The sequence below is a fragment of the Conger conger genome, chromosome 5 (assembly GCF_963514075.1).
Source record: "Conger conger chromosome 5, fConCon1.1, whole genome shotgun sequence".
In the NCBI taxonomy this organism is placed as follows: Eukaryota; Metazoa; Chordata; class Actinopteri; order Anguilliformes; family Congridae; genus Conger; species Conger conger.
This window is the reverse complement of record NC_083764.1, coordinates 26,368,058-26,385,538: the sequence shown is the minus strand read 5'-3', so window position 1 is coordinate 26,385,538 and position 17,481 is coordinate 26,368,058. Positions and strand designations below refer to the sequence as shown.

Here is a 17,481-nt window from a genome sequence, read left to right as displayed (position 1 = left end):
AAACGTGTGAACTATTTCAAATGGAGAAACAGATCTTTTTTTAACAAGCATCAGGTGAAGACAGGTCATTGGATAAATTCATTTCTGCATCACTCTCAGTCTCCAGGGAAACACTTGTAGAGCTGATGCTGGGACATCAATTGGTAAGCTTAAGCAAAATAAACCTCCAGGGATACCCCCAAAATTAAAAGCTGGAGAGTTGATAAGGTCCAACGTTATTGGTTCTGCTATTGATACTGGAGAAATTAGAAGTGAGTTTTCCATAGGGCCAAGTTTCTAGTCATTTATAGAAACATCAAAAAATATAATGCTTCTGTTTTCTCTCTCTGTCTGACCCAATTTCCACTTTGCATTAATATTAATATACTGAATATTTTGTTATCCCAGTAAGACATTAAGATACAGATTGCATAAACAGGATATCTCTCACACTCAAATTTGGATTGACCAAATGCCTGCCGTGTTTATGGAACAACCCCAAAGAAATATACGGTCTTGCACTTTACTCAAGTCGATGGTGACAATGCTCGTTACCACAAATGGAATTAAACAATTAGTATGGGAGGCAATACATTTTGCCAAGCATCTGTCGACCAAACATAATATACAGTGCCCTCCATAATGTTTGAGACATTATCATTTATTTAATCATATGTGGTTAAAGCGCATATTGTCAGATTTTAATAAAGGGCATTTTAATACATTTCGGTTTCACCATGTAGAAATTACCACAGTGTTAATACATAATCTCCCCTTTTCAGGGCACCATAATGTTTGGGACACAGCAATGTTATGTAAATGAAAGTAGTCATGCTTAGTATTTTGTTGCATATCCTTTGCATGCAATGACTGCATGAAGTATGTGATTCATGGACATAACCAAGTCTGTGTTGCAGCCATCTTTAGCTCATGCTTGTTTTTGGGGCTAGTCCCCTTACGTTTTCTCTTCAGCATATGAAAGGGATGCTCAATTGGGCTCAGATCGGGTGACTGACTTGGCCACTCAAGAATTGACAATCTACTACAGCAGTTATATCATCAATGAAGATACGTGAGCCAGTACCATCAGCAGCCATACATGCTCAGGCCATAAAACCCCCACCACTGTGTTTCACAGATGAGGGGGGCTGCTTTGGGTCTTTGGCAGTTCCTTCTCTCCTCCATACTTTGCCTTTGCCATCTTCATCTCATCTGTCCATAAGACCTTTTCCAGAACTGTGGTTGCCCTTTTAAGTACTTCTGATAAGCTGTAACCTGGCCATCCTGTTTTTGCAGCTTACCAGTGGTTTGCATCTTGCATTGCAGCCTCTGTATTTCTGTCATGAAGTCTTCTGTGGACAGTGGTTAAACACACCTTAGCAATTACAAACACATGTGAAGCCATGTGTCCCAAACATGGTGCCCTGAAATGGGGGGACTATGTATAAACACCGCTGTAATTTCGACATGGTGAAACCAAAATGTATAAAAATGACAATGTGCATTTTACCATGTGTTAATTGCGTGATTCCAAATCAGAAATTGTGGCAAATCAAGACATAATGGGTCTTTGGCCAAAACTTTATGGAGGGCACTGTAAATCTGCAGAAATGCAGTTGTTGACTACTTTTATCTACTTAAAGAATAATGCTTTTTATGAATTTATTAATTTTACATTTGTTGTTGTCAGTGAGATATTATATAGCCTATAAGGGCGACTCATTTAAAACATTGCTGCTGAAGAAATAATATTTTGTTATAGAACAGACAACAATTCTTCTTCTTCTTTGTCTTATCAATAGAGAGTCATACTATCGATAAAATCCTAACGATTCCCATCACAAAGAGAGCCTGTGTCTCTCTCTGGCATACACAATGTACAAACATACATTGCACATGTATATTCACACACACACATGCACACGCACACATGTATGTATGCAGGCACACATACACACACTCACTCACTTCCCCATCCACAGCACAAAATCTGACAGGATTCCTGTAAACTCCATATCCTTCAGACCTTTATGGGACAATCCAGAACACTGCGCTTAGTTTGTTTTCCAAGTGCAGCAAGCAGAGGATGTTTCTTGTGTCACCGAATCCACATGAAAGCATCTACACTCAGTGTGCACTTTATTAGTTATTTATTAGATTTATTTAAAATTTGAACCTGTGCCCCAACTGCAAGTCCCAACACCAAATACCTTCGAACACCAAACAAAGACCATTACAAAGTGATGGGTACACGTTGACTTGTGTTTGCTTGCTACTTTCAAACTGCTTTTTTATTAGTGTACTATAGCAATAAAGTTAAATAATACATTTTCTTTATTATCCTTGCTAATATAAATAAAAGCTATCACAAATATAAAGGATTTTAGTGTGAAGGTCAAATGTTGGTGGAAACAAAAACAGAGCTGCTCGCTCATCATATCATTTAATATAATAACTTAGCTTGTTATGAAATACTTTTCTACTACCTTTTATATAGTATATATAACACACATATATATATTTTTTGTAACAATGTGCTATGTGTGTATGTATTTAACATCTATTGAATGTTTGTATTTTAATTGTGTATATTTCTTACCATCTTCCATTTAACACATTCTGTCTTATTTTTATTCATAAAAAAGCCTAACTAGGGACGGAAGAGAAATGAGCAATAGCTATAATCTCTGTATGCTGAACATCAGCTACATGAACCTGGTGTAAACTGGCAGTAATGATGCTATGTCTCTTGGCATTGTCAGATTTCATTTTTTTATTTTCAATAAATTAGCAAAAATGTCTAAAAACAAGTTTTAACTTTGTCATTATGTGTTTTTGATTGTAGATTGATGGCCAAAATGACAATTTTAAAATTAAATCTACAACACAATAAAGTGCAAAATGAGAAGGGGTCTGAATATATTCTGAAGCCATTGTATGATAATTTTCAATGTCAACAAAATATTTTTTTCAGGCAAACGGAAGGCCTACTTAACATTTATTGAACATTGTTTTTCTGACTTGAAGGGAATAAATCATACATACAGCATGAATTATGAATTACGCTAAGGCATGTAGCTCTTCCTCAATAGGCACCGGGGGGGTTTGGGGGCACCTCTGATGATGTAATCAGACAGCTGCTTCACCAGCCCTGCGGGGGTTCGCACGTCATAAGCGGCTGCTCCCTTAAAGAGTTGAGTGCTTCCCGGGAAATAGCCCTCCCCATGGGGGAACTGTGCTCTTCCTCAGCCTTCCATTATGATGATGATGAGGACAATGACTGTGTTGATGATGCACTGGTGGCATTCACAAGACTAGCCTGATGTAAAGATGCACCTGGTTCATTTTCTGTCCTTAAAGTGGCAATCTACGATGTAGCGGCCACCCATGGTGACTGCCAGTCATAACAGTCACTGGAGGTCTATTCTACACTTCAGTTCCCATAGTTCCCCATGACGTACAGCCCTATCAGATGTTTTCCTTCTTCTGATTACATACAGATTCTGATTACATGATTGTCAGGGTGGTTTTCCGTTTTTTGTCGCTTTACTACTTGTACTTTCATTGTTGTAAAGTTACTGCAAAGACAACTGTGTTCAAACTCCTTCTACTCTTTTGTTTATGCTGCTCAAACTCTCCTGCGTTACTGCTGCAAGTACGTGTCATTCAAACTACGCATCTCTGCTCTCGCAAAACTCGTTTCTTCCTTAGGCTTCCGTGGGTTCCCTGCGTACACTCCCATACAGGGCGGGAGTGCTGGGCCCTCCACTAACTTACAATTGTAATTTATAGAAATGAAATGAGCAACATAATTTGTCTTAATGGTCATTTCTATAGAAATGCAAGTGTAAATATGTCTCAAATAGGGCATTTGTTCATATGAAAAAATCATAGATTGGCACTTTAAATAGCCCAGATGCCAGAATGAAAGGTTGTGTTCTGTTTCAGACGTAAGCCATTTACCTGCCTGCTCTTACATCTGGAAGAAGTGGCTGTGCCACTGGCTGGCTGCTTAACAAGGGGGAAGAAACAGTATCATGCTTCACTGATACATTAAACGCTTCCTGTTTTATTTCAGAGGACAATCCTGATAACGGAGAGCTGAACCTGGATGGCATCGATGAAGAGGAGATCGAGAGGGTGAGTCTTTCTGCTTTCAGTTAGTTGTTTCTTATCACTTCACACAGCATTATGAAGTTTAATGATAAATAGATATTCCCAAGCTCAAGCGATGTACACCCTGGCATTGATGTTGACAAATTCCCGTATTCTCTAACTGCAGTACATTCTGAATGACAAAGAGGTTGAGATTAAGACCGAGCTCTGGATGAAGCAGAACGAAGAATATCTGAAAGAACAGAGAGGTAAAGAGCGACCAGCTGTCTCACACAGCACACTCATCGCACATTCACAGTGAGGTCCGTAAGTATTTGGACAGAGACAGAATTTTAAAGGGCTGTAATTCCTACACAATTCACTCCATATCAATGTAAATGCCCAAATTAAAGCCAACAGTCCACACTTTAATTTGAGGGTCCCGATGGGGAATTACATCAATGTAGGAATTACATCAATGTAGGAATTACATGGTTATAGCTCTTTAAAATTTTGTCTCTGTCCTAATGCTTACAGAAGTCAATGTATGTATTTCAGTCCCAGTTGCTTTCTGTTCATTTTTAAAAAGTCGCAGAACATTTGAACCTGTCTACCCCCCTCTGCAGAGAAGGAAGAAAGGATAGCGAAAGAAAAGGAGCTGGGGATCTACAAGGAACAGAAGGTAAAATCCTGCTCAGGGCCAGTCAAACCTCTCAGTGGCACCTCCACTACAGACACACAGCTCCTCTCATATGTCTCAGGTCAGAAGGCTTCACATTCACTGTCTGTCTGTGTAATTCTTTGGTCCGTGTCATTGGCTCCACATGCTGATTTTTCCTGGAAGAGTTAGGCAGCCTATATCCAATGTGGCAAGGAGGTGGATTCAAAACCAGATACTGATATTCATGAAACAGTCTCGTTATGATGGATAGTGTGTTTTTCTTTGTCTTGAGTAACAGTATCTTGGAAAGTGATTCCATTTTCTGTCAGTTATGTGACTAATTAGTAATTGCACATTTAATACTGAGGCAGATGGTTCCTCTGTCAAAAGTCAAATGAGCTGACTCATTTGACTTTTTCGAATTCACAAAACAGAGACCATGCGGTAAACTCTGCTGACGCAGTTACCTCTACACCCACGGTCCAGTCTAAACACATGGTCCCTTAGACCCCATGGTGCACAGGACAAAGTCCTTGGCACCCAACTTTTAAATTTGGTCTTAGATGTTTATTTTTTGTTTTCTGCATTAGACTATTGACTTGATCATTGCCAGGATAGAATGAGAACGTTGTGTGAGAGGTTCCAGGACATCTTTTATTTCTCCCAGAAGAGTAATTCTATGTATGACTGGATGTTAGTCAGAGAAGTTGCAGGTGATTTTCTCTTTTTTGGCAGTCCCTTGAATTCCCTGTTTCTTTTCCTCGATTGTTTTAGAGGCTAACTAACCAGAAGAATGCTGCTTTTAATTGCTTTTGTCCGCGATGGATTATTTCAGTGCATCTTTGGAGCCTACACCTCTGTATCTGTCTCACTTGTGCCTCGGTTTACACCTGCTCTTTTCACACACAAATTGTGTAAATCATTAATTGTGTTAACTTTAGAAAATTCTAAGGAATACATAATCAGATACCCTTGATTTTCACAATCCACCTTTAAATACATATGCATTAAGGAGAGAAACTCATCTTGCAATGGCTCACCTAAATGCACGTATACTGCGGTTCTAGCCCCGTGTGCCAGGTTGATACATACAACACATGTTTCCTGGGCAGAATGCGGCATATGTGCGCCTGATTGTCACAAAAGGCTTAGTAAATCTGGCCCTTTGTATTTTGTGAAATAAAGTACCATATTAAGTAATAGACCACTTTTCAGATAAAAACTTGATCTTTCAGGCACGCAGAACAGGGTACCCAGATGCGAGACCATTTATTATAAGGTAGCAGGTCAGACAGGCGAGGGTCAAAAGCCAGAAAACAGATTCAACAGGGATCAGGCAGTTCGTAATAGATAGTCTAGGCAATAGAATTCCAGCAAACAGGTGTATCAGGGCTAATCCAAAGCGTAATCGTCGTCACAGAAACAAAAGTCGAGCTACAGAAACTGGTCAAAAAGCTACGGTTCAGAATCAGACAAGAGGAATAAACAAAACATGGAAGTCAGGGGCAAAACAGGTCGTAACAGTTATCAATCAGAAAACGCTGGAAGGTATGATAGAAACACATAACAATCTGGCGACAAGACATACAAGCTGAGGGGTTTAAATAGGACAGGTAACGAGAGGGCAATCAGGTGTTGGAAACAATCAGGAAGTGAAACAGGTGAAACAAATGAATGAAGTGACAAGGTGACTACGGTATACACAGAGGTAACAAAAACACGGAAACGCTAACAACAGACAGAATACAAGACAGAAAAAAAACCTGAATCCTAACATGATCACAGCTGTCTGGGATTATCTAGAGAGCTAGAAGAAGCGTGAAAGTCTGCAGAAGAACTGTGGCAAATTCTCCCAATATGTTTCAAGCAACCTACCAGCTTATTTTCTTATAAAACTGGAGGACAGTGTGTCTGATGCAGTTTTAAAGGTGAAGGGTGGTCACAACAAATATTGATTTGATTTAGTTTTTAACTGTTCACTGCTCTTGATAGTAAGTTTTTTTATATTTGGAAACTGTTCATCTCATTATCTTTGAAAGCATCTTCACTTTACAGATTTTGCACAGTACTGTATGTAAAACAAAAAACACATTGAATAGCAATATTTTATGTAAGTGGAAGAACAACCGAAAATAATGAATTACTGTATAACTCTGGCATAATAATGATGATATGATGAAAAGCCTGATCTATACTTTGTTGCACACCCTTGGGACTAGTGTTTTATGATGAAAATGAAAGTGTCGCACAACATTTTGCATTTATAATTCGGTGAAGGTCTGGGATGACCCTTCTGTTGTCTCTATGGTAACAAGATGGCAAACAGCTGATGTTTACATTTTTGAAAACATGGCAGAGCATAGCCATGACAAATTTATTTCAGTGTTCCATCTGGCTGTCCAATCAATGCTGAGCAACAAAGTATGACTGTGTCCGGCACATAACAAAATTCTACAGGTGCACGACACTGAGAAAAAGTGTCTGTGGAAAATGCGTCTTACGGCAATTGTCGCAAGGGCGTGCAAATAAGTATAAATCAGGCTTGAGTGGGTTTGGGGAGGTACGGCAGAACAGCTGTGACCTTGTTCCTCCCCCCCACAGCCCAAGAAGCCGGGGCGGAAGAGGGAGCCGATTCGCGCTAGCACGGCGGGCGAGGCCATCGAGAAGATGCTGGAGCAGAAGAAGATCTCCAGCAAGATCAACTACGACGTGCTGCGCGACCTCAACAGCAAGGGCAGCGGCGGAGGGAGTGGAGCCAGCCCCTCCCGGAAGCCCAACGAGCCCCCCGCCCCCAAGGTCGCGGGCGGCAAAAGGCTCCCCGGCCGCAGGAAACGAGCCAGCTCCGCCCGCAGCCTGGCCGCCCACGTCAGCAGCATGGCCAAGAGGTAGGGTGCTGTAAACCTAAATATTCTGTACAGTTCTGACTAATAGAGAGACTTTTGGCACCTGGAGTAGATATGAATCAGGATGTACATTTCATTACATTACATCACAATACAGCCATTCTTATCCATGTGACTTTTATGTACAGTGCAGTCTGTACGGATTTGGACAGTTTGTGAAATTTATGTTCTTTTGGCTCTGTAGTGCAGCACATTGAACTTGAAATTAAATAATACATGTGCAATTTGTGCCCTTTAATTTGAAGGTATTTACACTCACTGAGCACTTTATTAGGTAGTCCTGTACAATAGCTTGGTAATGCAAATATCATGTGGCAACAACTAAATGCATAGACACATGCAGACATGGTCAAGAGCTTCAGCTGTTTTTCAGACCAAATGTCAGAATGGGGAAGAAATGTGATCTAAGTGACTTTGACCATGGAATGATTGTTGGTACCAGACAGTGTGGTTTGAATATCTCAGAAACTGTTGATCTCCTGGGATTTTCACTCACAACAGTCTCTAGAGTTTGCAGAGAATGGTACGAAAAGCAAAAAGCATCCAGTGAGCAGCAGTTCTGTGGGCAAAAACAGGTAGGTGGTAGTAACGCAAACCACGCATTACAACAGTGGTATGCAGAAGACCATCTCTAAACACACAACGCGTCAAACCTCTTAAGTGGATAGGCTGCACCAGCAGAAGACCTAGTCTAAAAAATAAGTCCAATAAATACCTAATAAGGTGCTCACTGAGTGTACATCCATATCTGGTGATGCTTGTGGGAATCACATCCCTTTTCATACATAGTACCTCCCATTTTAGGGGACCAAAAGTAAGTGAACGGTTGGCTTCTCAGCTCATTCTGAATCGTCAGGTGTATTCTACTGCTTCCTTAGTGCAAGTAAGCTTTCAGTATCTAGTATTAATTTGAAGCTTTTGATTGCCTTGGAGTCTGTTATTAGTATTTGTCAACATGAGGTCCAGAGTCATGCCAATGACAGTCAAGGAAGCCGTTGTGAGGCTGAGAAATAAGAAAAAACAGTCAGAGACATAGGCTTTCCAAAGTAAACTGTTTGGAATATCATTAAGAAGAAAGAGAGCACTGGTGTTTGGGATGAAGCACTGTCCAATGAGTTCAAATCAATCTGGAGGCATTTGATTGAACTTGAGCAGATAAGATTCTTCTGTAGACTTCAGTATTCATTCTGCTGCTGCTAGTGTATCAGTAGTTACATTATCAATGAAGACAAGTGAAACAGCACCTGTGGCAGCCACACATGCCAACTGGTTGTGTGGACTGAGCATGTCTGTTCCCTTGGGTCAGGTCAAAGAAAGCAGGTGGGGCTTGTAGGACGCTAGCATGCTATGATAGCATGGAGGAATTGTTTTATGAATCCTGGGGGACTCGAGAGAAGTCCTGACGGGCTCCGGAACAACCGCAGCCTGTTCCCAGCAGCTGGGTGGCGAGCCGCACGCCCACTGAGTTACCCACTGCGCAGTGCTGTCAGGCCCTGGCCCCAGCTCCCGCTGAGCAGAGGATGCTGGGAAAAGGCTTTATGAGGATTAGGTGTTCCTCGCCGCACCGGCAGCCTCGCTTTGTCATGGGGGGAGGGGCACCCTCGGCTCACGGACGCAGCGTTTCCCCTCGCTTCTTCACCAGCACTGTCCACCACAGCTAACCGACACACCGTTGGGTGTGTCCCAGGGGAGCCTTCCCCCACCTGCCCTTCCCAATCTGTGTTGCGGGCTGATGCATCCTCAGAGGTGCAGGGGAGTAAGGCGAATGTGGTGTGTGCAGCAGTGTTTGTCTCTTCCTCTCCAATTAACTCGCCATTAGAGGTCTTCATACCCCATTTCTCTGCAGAGCAGGAAACGCGCTGGAGCTAGCAGGAGCCGAAGCCTGCTGGCCCGTAGCCGTACCGTGCGTTTGATATTCTACCGCGTGGCTGACTACCAGAGCTGTACGCTGTCATTTCCCAAACTGAGACAGCAGCCTGGACGCCTTCAAAAGTTGAAGCCTACGGTTTTCACTTCACTAACAGACTAAATTATCTCCATGGAAAACAGGTGTTAACCAGACAAAGACTTAGCATTCAAATTCATTAGATAATGCGTAATTAGCAATTCCAGCTAATTCCATCCAATTTCAGAATCGTTAGCAAGTCTCATTTTCAGTTCATAGCACCTTTATTGCATCTAATTCATCTTAAATTATTCAATGTAGGGCGGCACAGATGGTGCAGTGGCTAGCGCTGCCACCTCACAGCAAGGAGATCCTGGGTTCGAATCCTCGTTGGCCGGGGCCTCTCTGTGTGGAGTTTGCATGTTCTCCCTGTGTTCACGTAGGTTCCCCCGGGGTCCTCCGGTTTCCTCCCACAGTCCAAAGACATGCAGGTTAGGCTGATTGGAGAGTCTAAATTGCCTGTGGGTATGAGTATGTGAGTGAATGGTGTGTGTGCCCTGTGATGGACTGGTGACCTGTCCAGGGTGTATTCCTGCCTTTCGCCCAATGTATGCTGGGATAGGCTCCAGCCCCCTGCGACCCTGTTCAAGATAAGCAGGTTAAGATAATGGATGGATGGATGGATGGATGGATGGGTGACTTTAATGTTAACCAAAAAAGGCAAACTACCTTATTTTCATAATTTTCTTATAGTCACTCTTAGCCCTTACTGAGACACATGGCCAGGGGGCCTTAGTTCTCCTGGCTCTTTCAAGGTTGTATGTTCACTGGCCTGCTGCTGTCTGAGCTGCTGTGTTCCCTTCTATCCAGTAAAGGTTAGGCACCCCTCCAGAAATAGGGTTTTCTGGCTTGAGCGTCCTTTGTGCTCCTCTTTCTCCCTGTCCAGACTGTCAGACAGTTTCATACGTCTGTACATTCTAACAAAGGAGCATTCTCAGCAATTCCAGTGCACTGAAAAGAGAGGGGTTTCAAATACACAGCTGGCCTGAAACAACCTGTCAAACCAGTGTGTGTTTATGTGGTACAATATGAAGTGTGTTCCTGATCTGTCTGATAGGTGTTTGGGGATGTTTCTTTATTATTGAGAGAATTATTTTGTCATCAGCTATGGAGGTCTTCCTTGGCCTGCCAGTCCCGTTGAGATTAGTAAACTCACCAGTGTTCTCTTCCTTCCTAATTATGTTCCAAACAGATGATTTTGGTAAGCCTAAGGTTTGACTTATGTCTTTAACTGATTTATTCTTGTTTCTCATAGTGGCTTCTTTGTCTTTCATTGGCACAACTTTGGTCCTCATGTTGATAAACAGCAATAATAGTTTCCAAATGTTATCGAAAGACTAGAGGAAAGACTAGGTACTCTAGGAGCTCTCTTATACCGGCAATAAGGAAGAAATTAAACACACCTGAGCAATTACAAACATCTATGAATGTCCCAAACGTTATAGTGACCTGAAATGGGGGGGCCTATCAAAAAAACAGCTTTAATTTCTAAATGGTGAAACCAAAATGTATAAAAATACCCTCTAATAAAATCTGAGAATGTGCACTTTAACCACATTAAATTGTGTGATTCCCAATCTAAAATTGTGGCAAAACAGTCCCAAATGATATGGAGGGCACTGTGTCTGCGTGCATGTTATGTGTTTTAATGTGCCTTAGACTGGCGGTGACAGATGGTGGGACCTTATCAACTTAAACTGCTTTCTTCATGTTGTCACTTTTCATGTTGTCAGTGTCTCTCTATTTTTTTGTGGTGAGGGTACTTTGCTGTAACAAGTCACATTGTGGCTTTACTGTACACGGCAGCTCTGTCCTTCAAAGTGCTCATGAATCCCCAAATCTCCAACACTGCTGTAGTCCCAAATGGACTAATACTTCTATCACTGCTGCAGGGCATCATTAGCCCAAACATTAGTAACAAAACATGGCCAGTTTCACAGATTCACATTAAGCTTGTGTGTTCTATGGAGAATTTCCATTCACAATTGCATTCAGTGTACTACGCTTGATCTGTCTGTGACCCTAAATGTTTTTTTCTGATGTTTTAAAAACTGGAGTAGGTAAGTTGCTTTAACATTGAGCTGCAATTTTGACAGCATTCTGTATGTTCTATTATACCAGAATGATGTATTTTACCCTGGTCTAATTGAGAGCACTGTCTTCATGAACAAGACAGAACTGGCTGTGCAAGGCCTGACCCAGGAAGTGATGTTGTCTCTCCCTGACCTCTCACATGATTATTGCTCTGCCGCTCTATTTCAGACTCCGCCCACTGATATCCGCCCAAGCCAATAAGAGGCTCGCTGAGGAGCAGGTGAGACCCTTTCTCAGTACCTTAATGGCTGTCACATGTAACAATATAGCTGTAAATATTAGGTATTTAGTGCATGAAATGCTGCATTAAGAAGCACAGAATGATAGCAGCAACCATGAAAGTCACAGAGCATTACAAAAACGATTAATAAAAGTCATTGTGCAAGGTAAAATTCCAAGCAGCAATTAAAGGCTTGATGGATGTTCTGCTTTTTCAAACTGTAGAGCAATTTCCTGATAATGCTAATGGCTTCTGGAAACACAGGTTATGCAACAGTATTTTGAGTGGGAGTCATGAGTCAGGTGTATTCTACCTCTGCAGTTAAGTGTCAGTGCACATAAGTGATGGCTTTAGTATACTAAGCATTATTAGTGATAATAACTGCTTGGGATGTAGCGCTTAGCTACTTGTGTTGTGCTGCCCTTGCAGTTCAATCCCAGTATACATATGCGTAAAAGAATGATGATGCACTGAATTTCGAGTTCTTCAAGTTCTTTACCTCATGTGATTACTATATGGGGGTTCAGGCCTGATGTTTCCCCTTCTGCTACTCTGTAAATGTCTTTGTGACAGTCTCCTGAAAAAAGCGCTATACAAAAAAAAAAAAAATAAGAATTGAATTGAATTGAATTGAATCAGTGTGCTGGCCTTTGAGGTGGGGTTGAGTGCACCAAGCAGCCAGTGCAGAGGTCAGTCGTTGGTGTCGCATAGCAGCAATGGTGGCTCCTGAGCTCAAAATCAAGGAGGCAAAAAATATCCCCTTGAACTAATTATTGGTCTTGACCTGTTTTCTTAGCGAGGTAGCCTTCTCACGCCCGGCCACTGTCTGTTCCGCCAGGCTGCCCTCGCAAGTCCCCCGGCGACGCCCCCCGGTCCCTCAGCAACAGTGGTGGTGGAGAGCGGGCCGGTGGTGTACGATGAAGAGGCCGAGGAGGAAGAGGAGGAGGCAGAGGAACCCTGCGTGAGCGCCATGGAGCTCATGGGGAACGACGGTCAGTGGAAACGTGTCCACACATGCACGCGCACACATGTACATACACGCACATAGACACACACATGCATGCACGCACACATACACGCACACACTCGCATACACACATGTACATACACGCACATAGACACACACTTGCATGCACACACACACATACACATACACTCACACACTCACATACACTCACATAGATACACACATGCACGCACGCAAACACACACATACAGTTGTGTTCAAATAAATAGCAGTGCGTTAAAAAAAGTGAATAAAGTGCAAATATTTTTTAATAGCTTTTAGTTCCATATTTCAAATGCAGTGGAAACATTACACATTCAATTCCAAATCAAAGCATTAGCAAATTTTATCAAGTCTGCGTTATTCTTTTACAGGAAACAAAGAAAAGGAATATTAATCTGTTCAAATAAATGGCCGTGTCAACTCTCTTCAGGCTGAATAGACAGAATACATTTTTCAAGATTTAACTTCAATTTAAATTACTGAACTAATATTTAGTTGCATAACCATTGTTTTTGATAACTGCTGCGCATCTGCGTTGCATCGAGTCAACCAACTTCTGGCACCTAGAAACAGGTATTTCAGCACAGGATGAACAAACTACATTCCACAGTTCCTGTGAATTTTTAGGTTTTGCTTCAGAAACTGCATTTTTAATGTCACCCCACAAGTTTTCAATGGAGTTGAGATTGGGGGATTGAGCTGTCCACTCCATTACCTCAATCCTTTTTGTCTGGAACCAAGATGTTCCTCACTTATGTGTTTGGGGTCGTTGTCTTGTTGAAACACCCATTTCAGGGGCATTTCCTCTTCGGCATATGGCAACATAATCTCTTCAAATATTTTGATGTATTCAAACTGCTCCATGATGCCTGGTATACGAACCCAACACTGTAGTGTGATGAAAAAACATGATTTTTGCGCCACCATGCTTCACTGTCTTCACAGTGTACTGTGGCTTGAATTCAGTACCCGGGGGTCGTCTGATGTACTGTCGACGACCACGAGACCCGAAAAGAACAGAAGAATGTTACGGCATTCTCTCTGGGCCAATCGATGTGTTCCGTAGCAAATTTGACCCGATTCTGCACATTCCCTTTTTTCAACAATGGTGCTTTACGGGGGCTTCTTGCTGATAGCTTAGCTTCGATCAAACATCTTCTGACTGTAACAGCACTTACAGGTAATTGTAGATCATCTTTGATCTTTCTGGAGCTGATGAATGACTGAATCTTTGCCATTCTGACTACTCTTTGATCCGTTTTAACAGTAGTTGCTAGTTTTCTTCCGCTTGTTTCGGGTTTTTGTTGCCACTTTAAAGCATTTGAGATCATTTTAGCTGAGCATCCTATAATTTGCTGCACTTCTTTAAATGTTTTCCCCTCTCCAATCAAGTTCTTAATCAAATTACGTTGTTCCTCCGAACAATGCTTGGAATGGCCGATTTAGCAATTCAGAAGGAAATATATTTTTAAACAATGTGTGGAACATTTGCTTCCCTTCTTCCTAAATAAAGGACAATTAATGACAGAATGGATGAATTCTCTAATTAAACTCGACACTGCTATTATTTTGAACACGCTCCTTTCAATGAATGAGTCAATTACTCAGAGAACAAGCAGCGTGCATGTCATGACAGTTGGGTCTGTTGTTTTTCTATTACACTACTATTATTCTATTATCTACAAATAAAGTATTTGCCATGCTGAAATATCACTACTACTAATAACAGGTTACTGATGTTGTACTGCTATTTTCTTGAACACAACTGTATGCATGCGCACACAAACAGACACACATACACATGCACATGCACACACATAGACACACACATGCACGCACACACACAGACAGAACACAGAAGTACAGGAGTAAATATACTCTGACATTCCTGTTTCCCTCCCCGCACTCAGATTACGGACGGGAAGTGGATGAGGAAGAGGAGGGGCTCTAGCGGTGGGCCGTGTCCCCATGTCGGCCCTCTGCGATGCACTGAGCAGCTTCCCCTCCGGCCTCAGGAAGCTTGTGTCACTGCCGGGGAGGCAGGAGGCTCCACAGCCCGGGAAGGACGGCTGTGAAAGGGACAGGGCAGCTTGGGAGAGGGGCCTAACCACACCAATACACAGCAGCTCTGGATGAGCACCAGCAACACACAAACAAAGAGGCTGTAAACACCAGTAACAATAGCTGTGCAGCTGACCGAGTCATTAGAGTTCTCTGAACGGTCACTGTGAATGCTCTCTACAGCCACCGTGTGAAAGTGTCAGCACCGACCACGCCCAGCTGGTCTCATTAACAGCCCAGAGCAGTGGTCCTCACTCCTGATCCTGGAGAGCCGCAGCGTCTGAATATTAATATGGTTGCTGATATTAAGGCGAAAACAAAAACCAGCACACCCTGAGGCTCTCCAGGACCAGGAGTGAGGACCATTGGCCCAGACAGACATTGTTGGGGCTGAAAGTAGCTCTTCTCCAGAGCTGGTTTGAAGTGCCTCTGAACAGGAAGGAGAAGGGTGAATTATAAGCTGATTACACCTTCTGGTGAGCCTGAGTTTGTATTTTTGATATGTCCCAAGACTATTCTTTTTCAACCACATCTAGTTCTGTAAAGTAGTTAGGCCTTAGCTGAAGGTGGGTCTTTTGCCTTTCAAGACGAGACATACAGGCCCCTTGCTTCACTACACTGCTATGTTAAGTAAAACTGGCACATGTTACGGGTAAGACTTTAGATCAGGGATCTGGAACTCAAAACATGGAGCACACTGATGTGTCTGGTGGTTTTCATTGTGTGCAGCAACTTAAGTCCTATTCTGTGGCTTATCTCTATAATAATTACCGTAGGCTATTAATGTTCTCTCTCTGTCTCTCTCACTCTCTCTCTGTTGATCTCTCTCACGCATCTGATTGGCTTAAGAATCCACACACCTTGGGCCCACAGCATTGATTGGCCGCTGATTTAAGTGAAATGATATCAACGAACAAACACTGCAGCTGCCCAGGACTAGAGTTTGAGATCCCCTCTGTGGACCCCCAAGCGCACATGATGGCAGCTCCAAAGGCATCTAACAAATTCATTTCTGAGGCAGGGCAGCTGCTCAAAACAGAGCATTAAATCATAAAGTCTGACGGATAACAGAGCAGCCATTTAATCCTGCTTTCTGCATGATTCACAAATCGCCCTGTCGCAGTACCCACACGACTTTCAACTCATCCTCCGGAACTTAGCCAGCACTTAGCTTTAATGGATTTGTCTGAGCTTTGTATTTGTCCAATAGATATGTCTCCATTTTCTATTCAACTGCAGAAGTGAGAAATCCAGTTACTGTATGTAAAATTTTTTGGCATTTGCTATATATTTCCATGGGTGCATCACTTTTTTGTACAGATTTAAGGAATGCAAAAAAAAAAAGGTTTGTTGAAAATAGTTATCGTATATACTTGTACACATGTTAATATCTTCGGCTGTACCCTTTTTCAGATTTTTTTTGTTGGTATGTTTGTTTTTATTTTAATGTTTTTAGTCTCTTCCAGAACATTCCAGCAGATGTTTTGTCTGCTGCCTTATTTCAGCAGGAATAGTCTGTTTTAATCCAGAAGTAACCTCGATTTGTTTTTAAGCAAACCTAGGTCAAATACGTAATTGTTTTGGATACAAATACTTTTCTACACTTTACTGAGCCTGTCTGGTGTATTGGAACCAATGAAATACACTCAGAAATGATGTAAACCCCACCTTCTGGTTCTCTTGGTTGGCTCAATTGCACCAGACAAGATCAATCGAGTACACAAACGTATTTGAAACAATTACATATTTGACCAAGGTCTTTTTTAAGGCACTAAGCGAATGCTTGATTGTAGATGTTTTAATGATCCCATGCGCCGACATTGGCAGTGGGATTGGCCGCATACCACCCCATTCCGTCCAATCTGATACAGCAGCCAGTCTGCTGTTAGCGACATTCACCAGTGGCATTTTAATAAAGTTTTATTCCAAGCAGACTCAATGGGGTGTGTTTTTCTTTGTGGAGACCGGCAACTTCGGCAGCTGGCCCCTTGCCGTTCTGTAGGCTCCCTGATTATTAGTGAAGGTGCCCATTCTGGAAATTATTTTCTTTACACTCTCACTGTTTTCCTGGGTAACGGGAGTGATTTTAACACCATAATGCAATTAAGTTGTGTTTTTTTATTGCACTTTGGAAACTACTGTTATTGCTGTTCAGCTTGTGGTTTACTGCAGGTTTATCTCCCTTGTTCTCTCGGTTTATTTGTCTGACACATACACACCAAAGCTCTCACTCGCATACATACCCACAGACATAGTTTGTGGTCATTAATTTGGATGCTTCATTGGAGTATTTCGTTCTGATTGTGCAAACGTTCAGGATAAAACGGGACTGTGGAAGCCAACTGCAAGGGTGGCTCCCAAAAATAAAAAGAGAGGTGATGGACAACTTCCGTCATCCTTCGAAGATTATCCTGGAGATTATTACCTAAATAGCTCCCATGTTAGGGCTAACTACTCTCCTGTCTCACCTTAAGAAATGAATACAGCAAAAGAAAGCAGTAAAACAACATCTCT

At 42.1% G+C, this 17,481-nt stretch overlaps 1 protein-coding gene across 4 annotated transcripts in view; it reads left to right on the top strand.

Annotated features, from left to right (window-relative positions):
- Positions 1-16,901, top strand: part of LOC133127933 (transcription factor IIIB 90 kDa subunit-like) — a 68,687-nt gene extending 51,786 nt beyond the window's left edge. For 3 of the 4 annotated variants that reach the window (XM_061241065.1, XM_061241064.1, XM_061241067.1), the window contains 7 exons: positions 4,058-4,119; positions 4,262-4,343; positions 4,701-4,756; positions 7,337-7,620; positions 11,846-11,897; positions 12,694-12,889; positions 14,817-16,901. In XM_061241065.1, coding sequence (XP_061097049.1) covers positions 4,058-4,119; positions 4,262-4,343; positions 4,701-4,756; positions 7,337-7,620; positions 11,846-11,897; positions 12,694-12,889; positions 14,817-14,857 — 773 coding nt within the window. In that variant the 3' untranslated portion in view covers positions 14,858-16,901. The remainder of the gene's footprint in view (positions 1-4,057; positions 4,120-4,261; positions 4,344-4,700; positions 4,757-7,336; positions 7,621-11,845; positions 11,898-12,693; positions 12,890-14,816) is intronic. The other variant, XM_061241066.1, reaches the window with a different exon arrangement.
- The last annotated feature ends 580 nt before the right edge of the window (positions 16,902-17,481 follow it).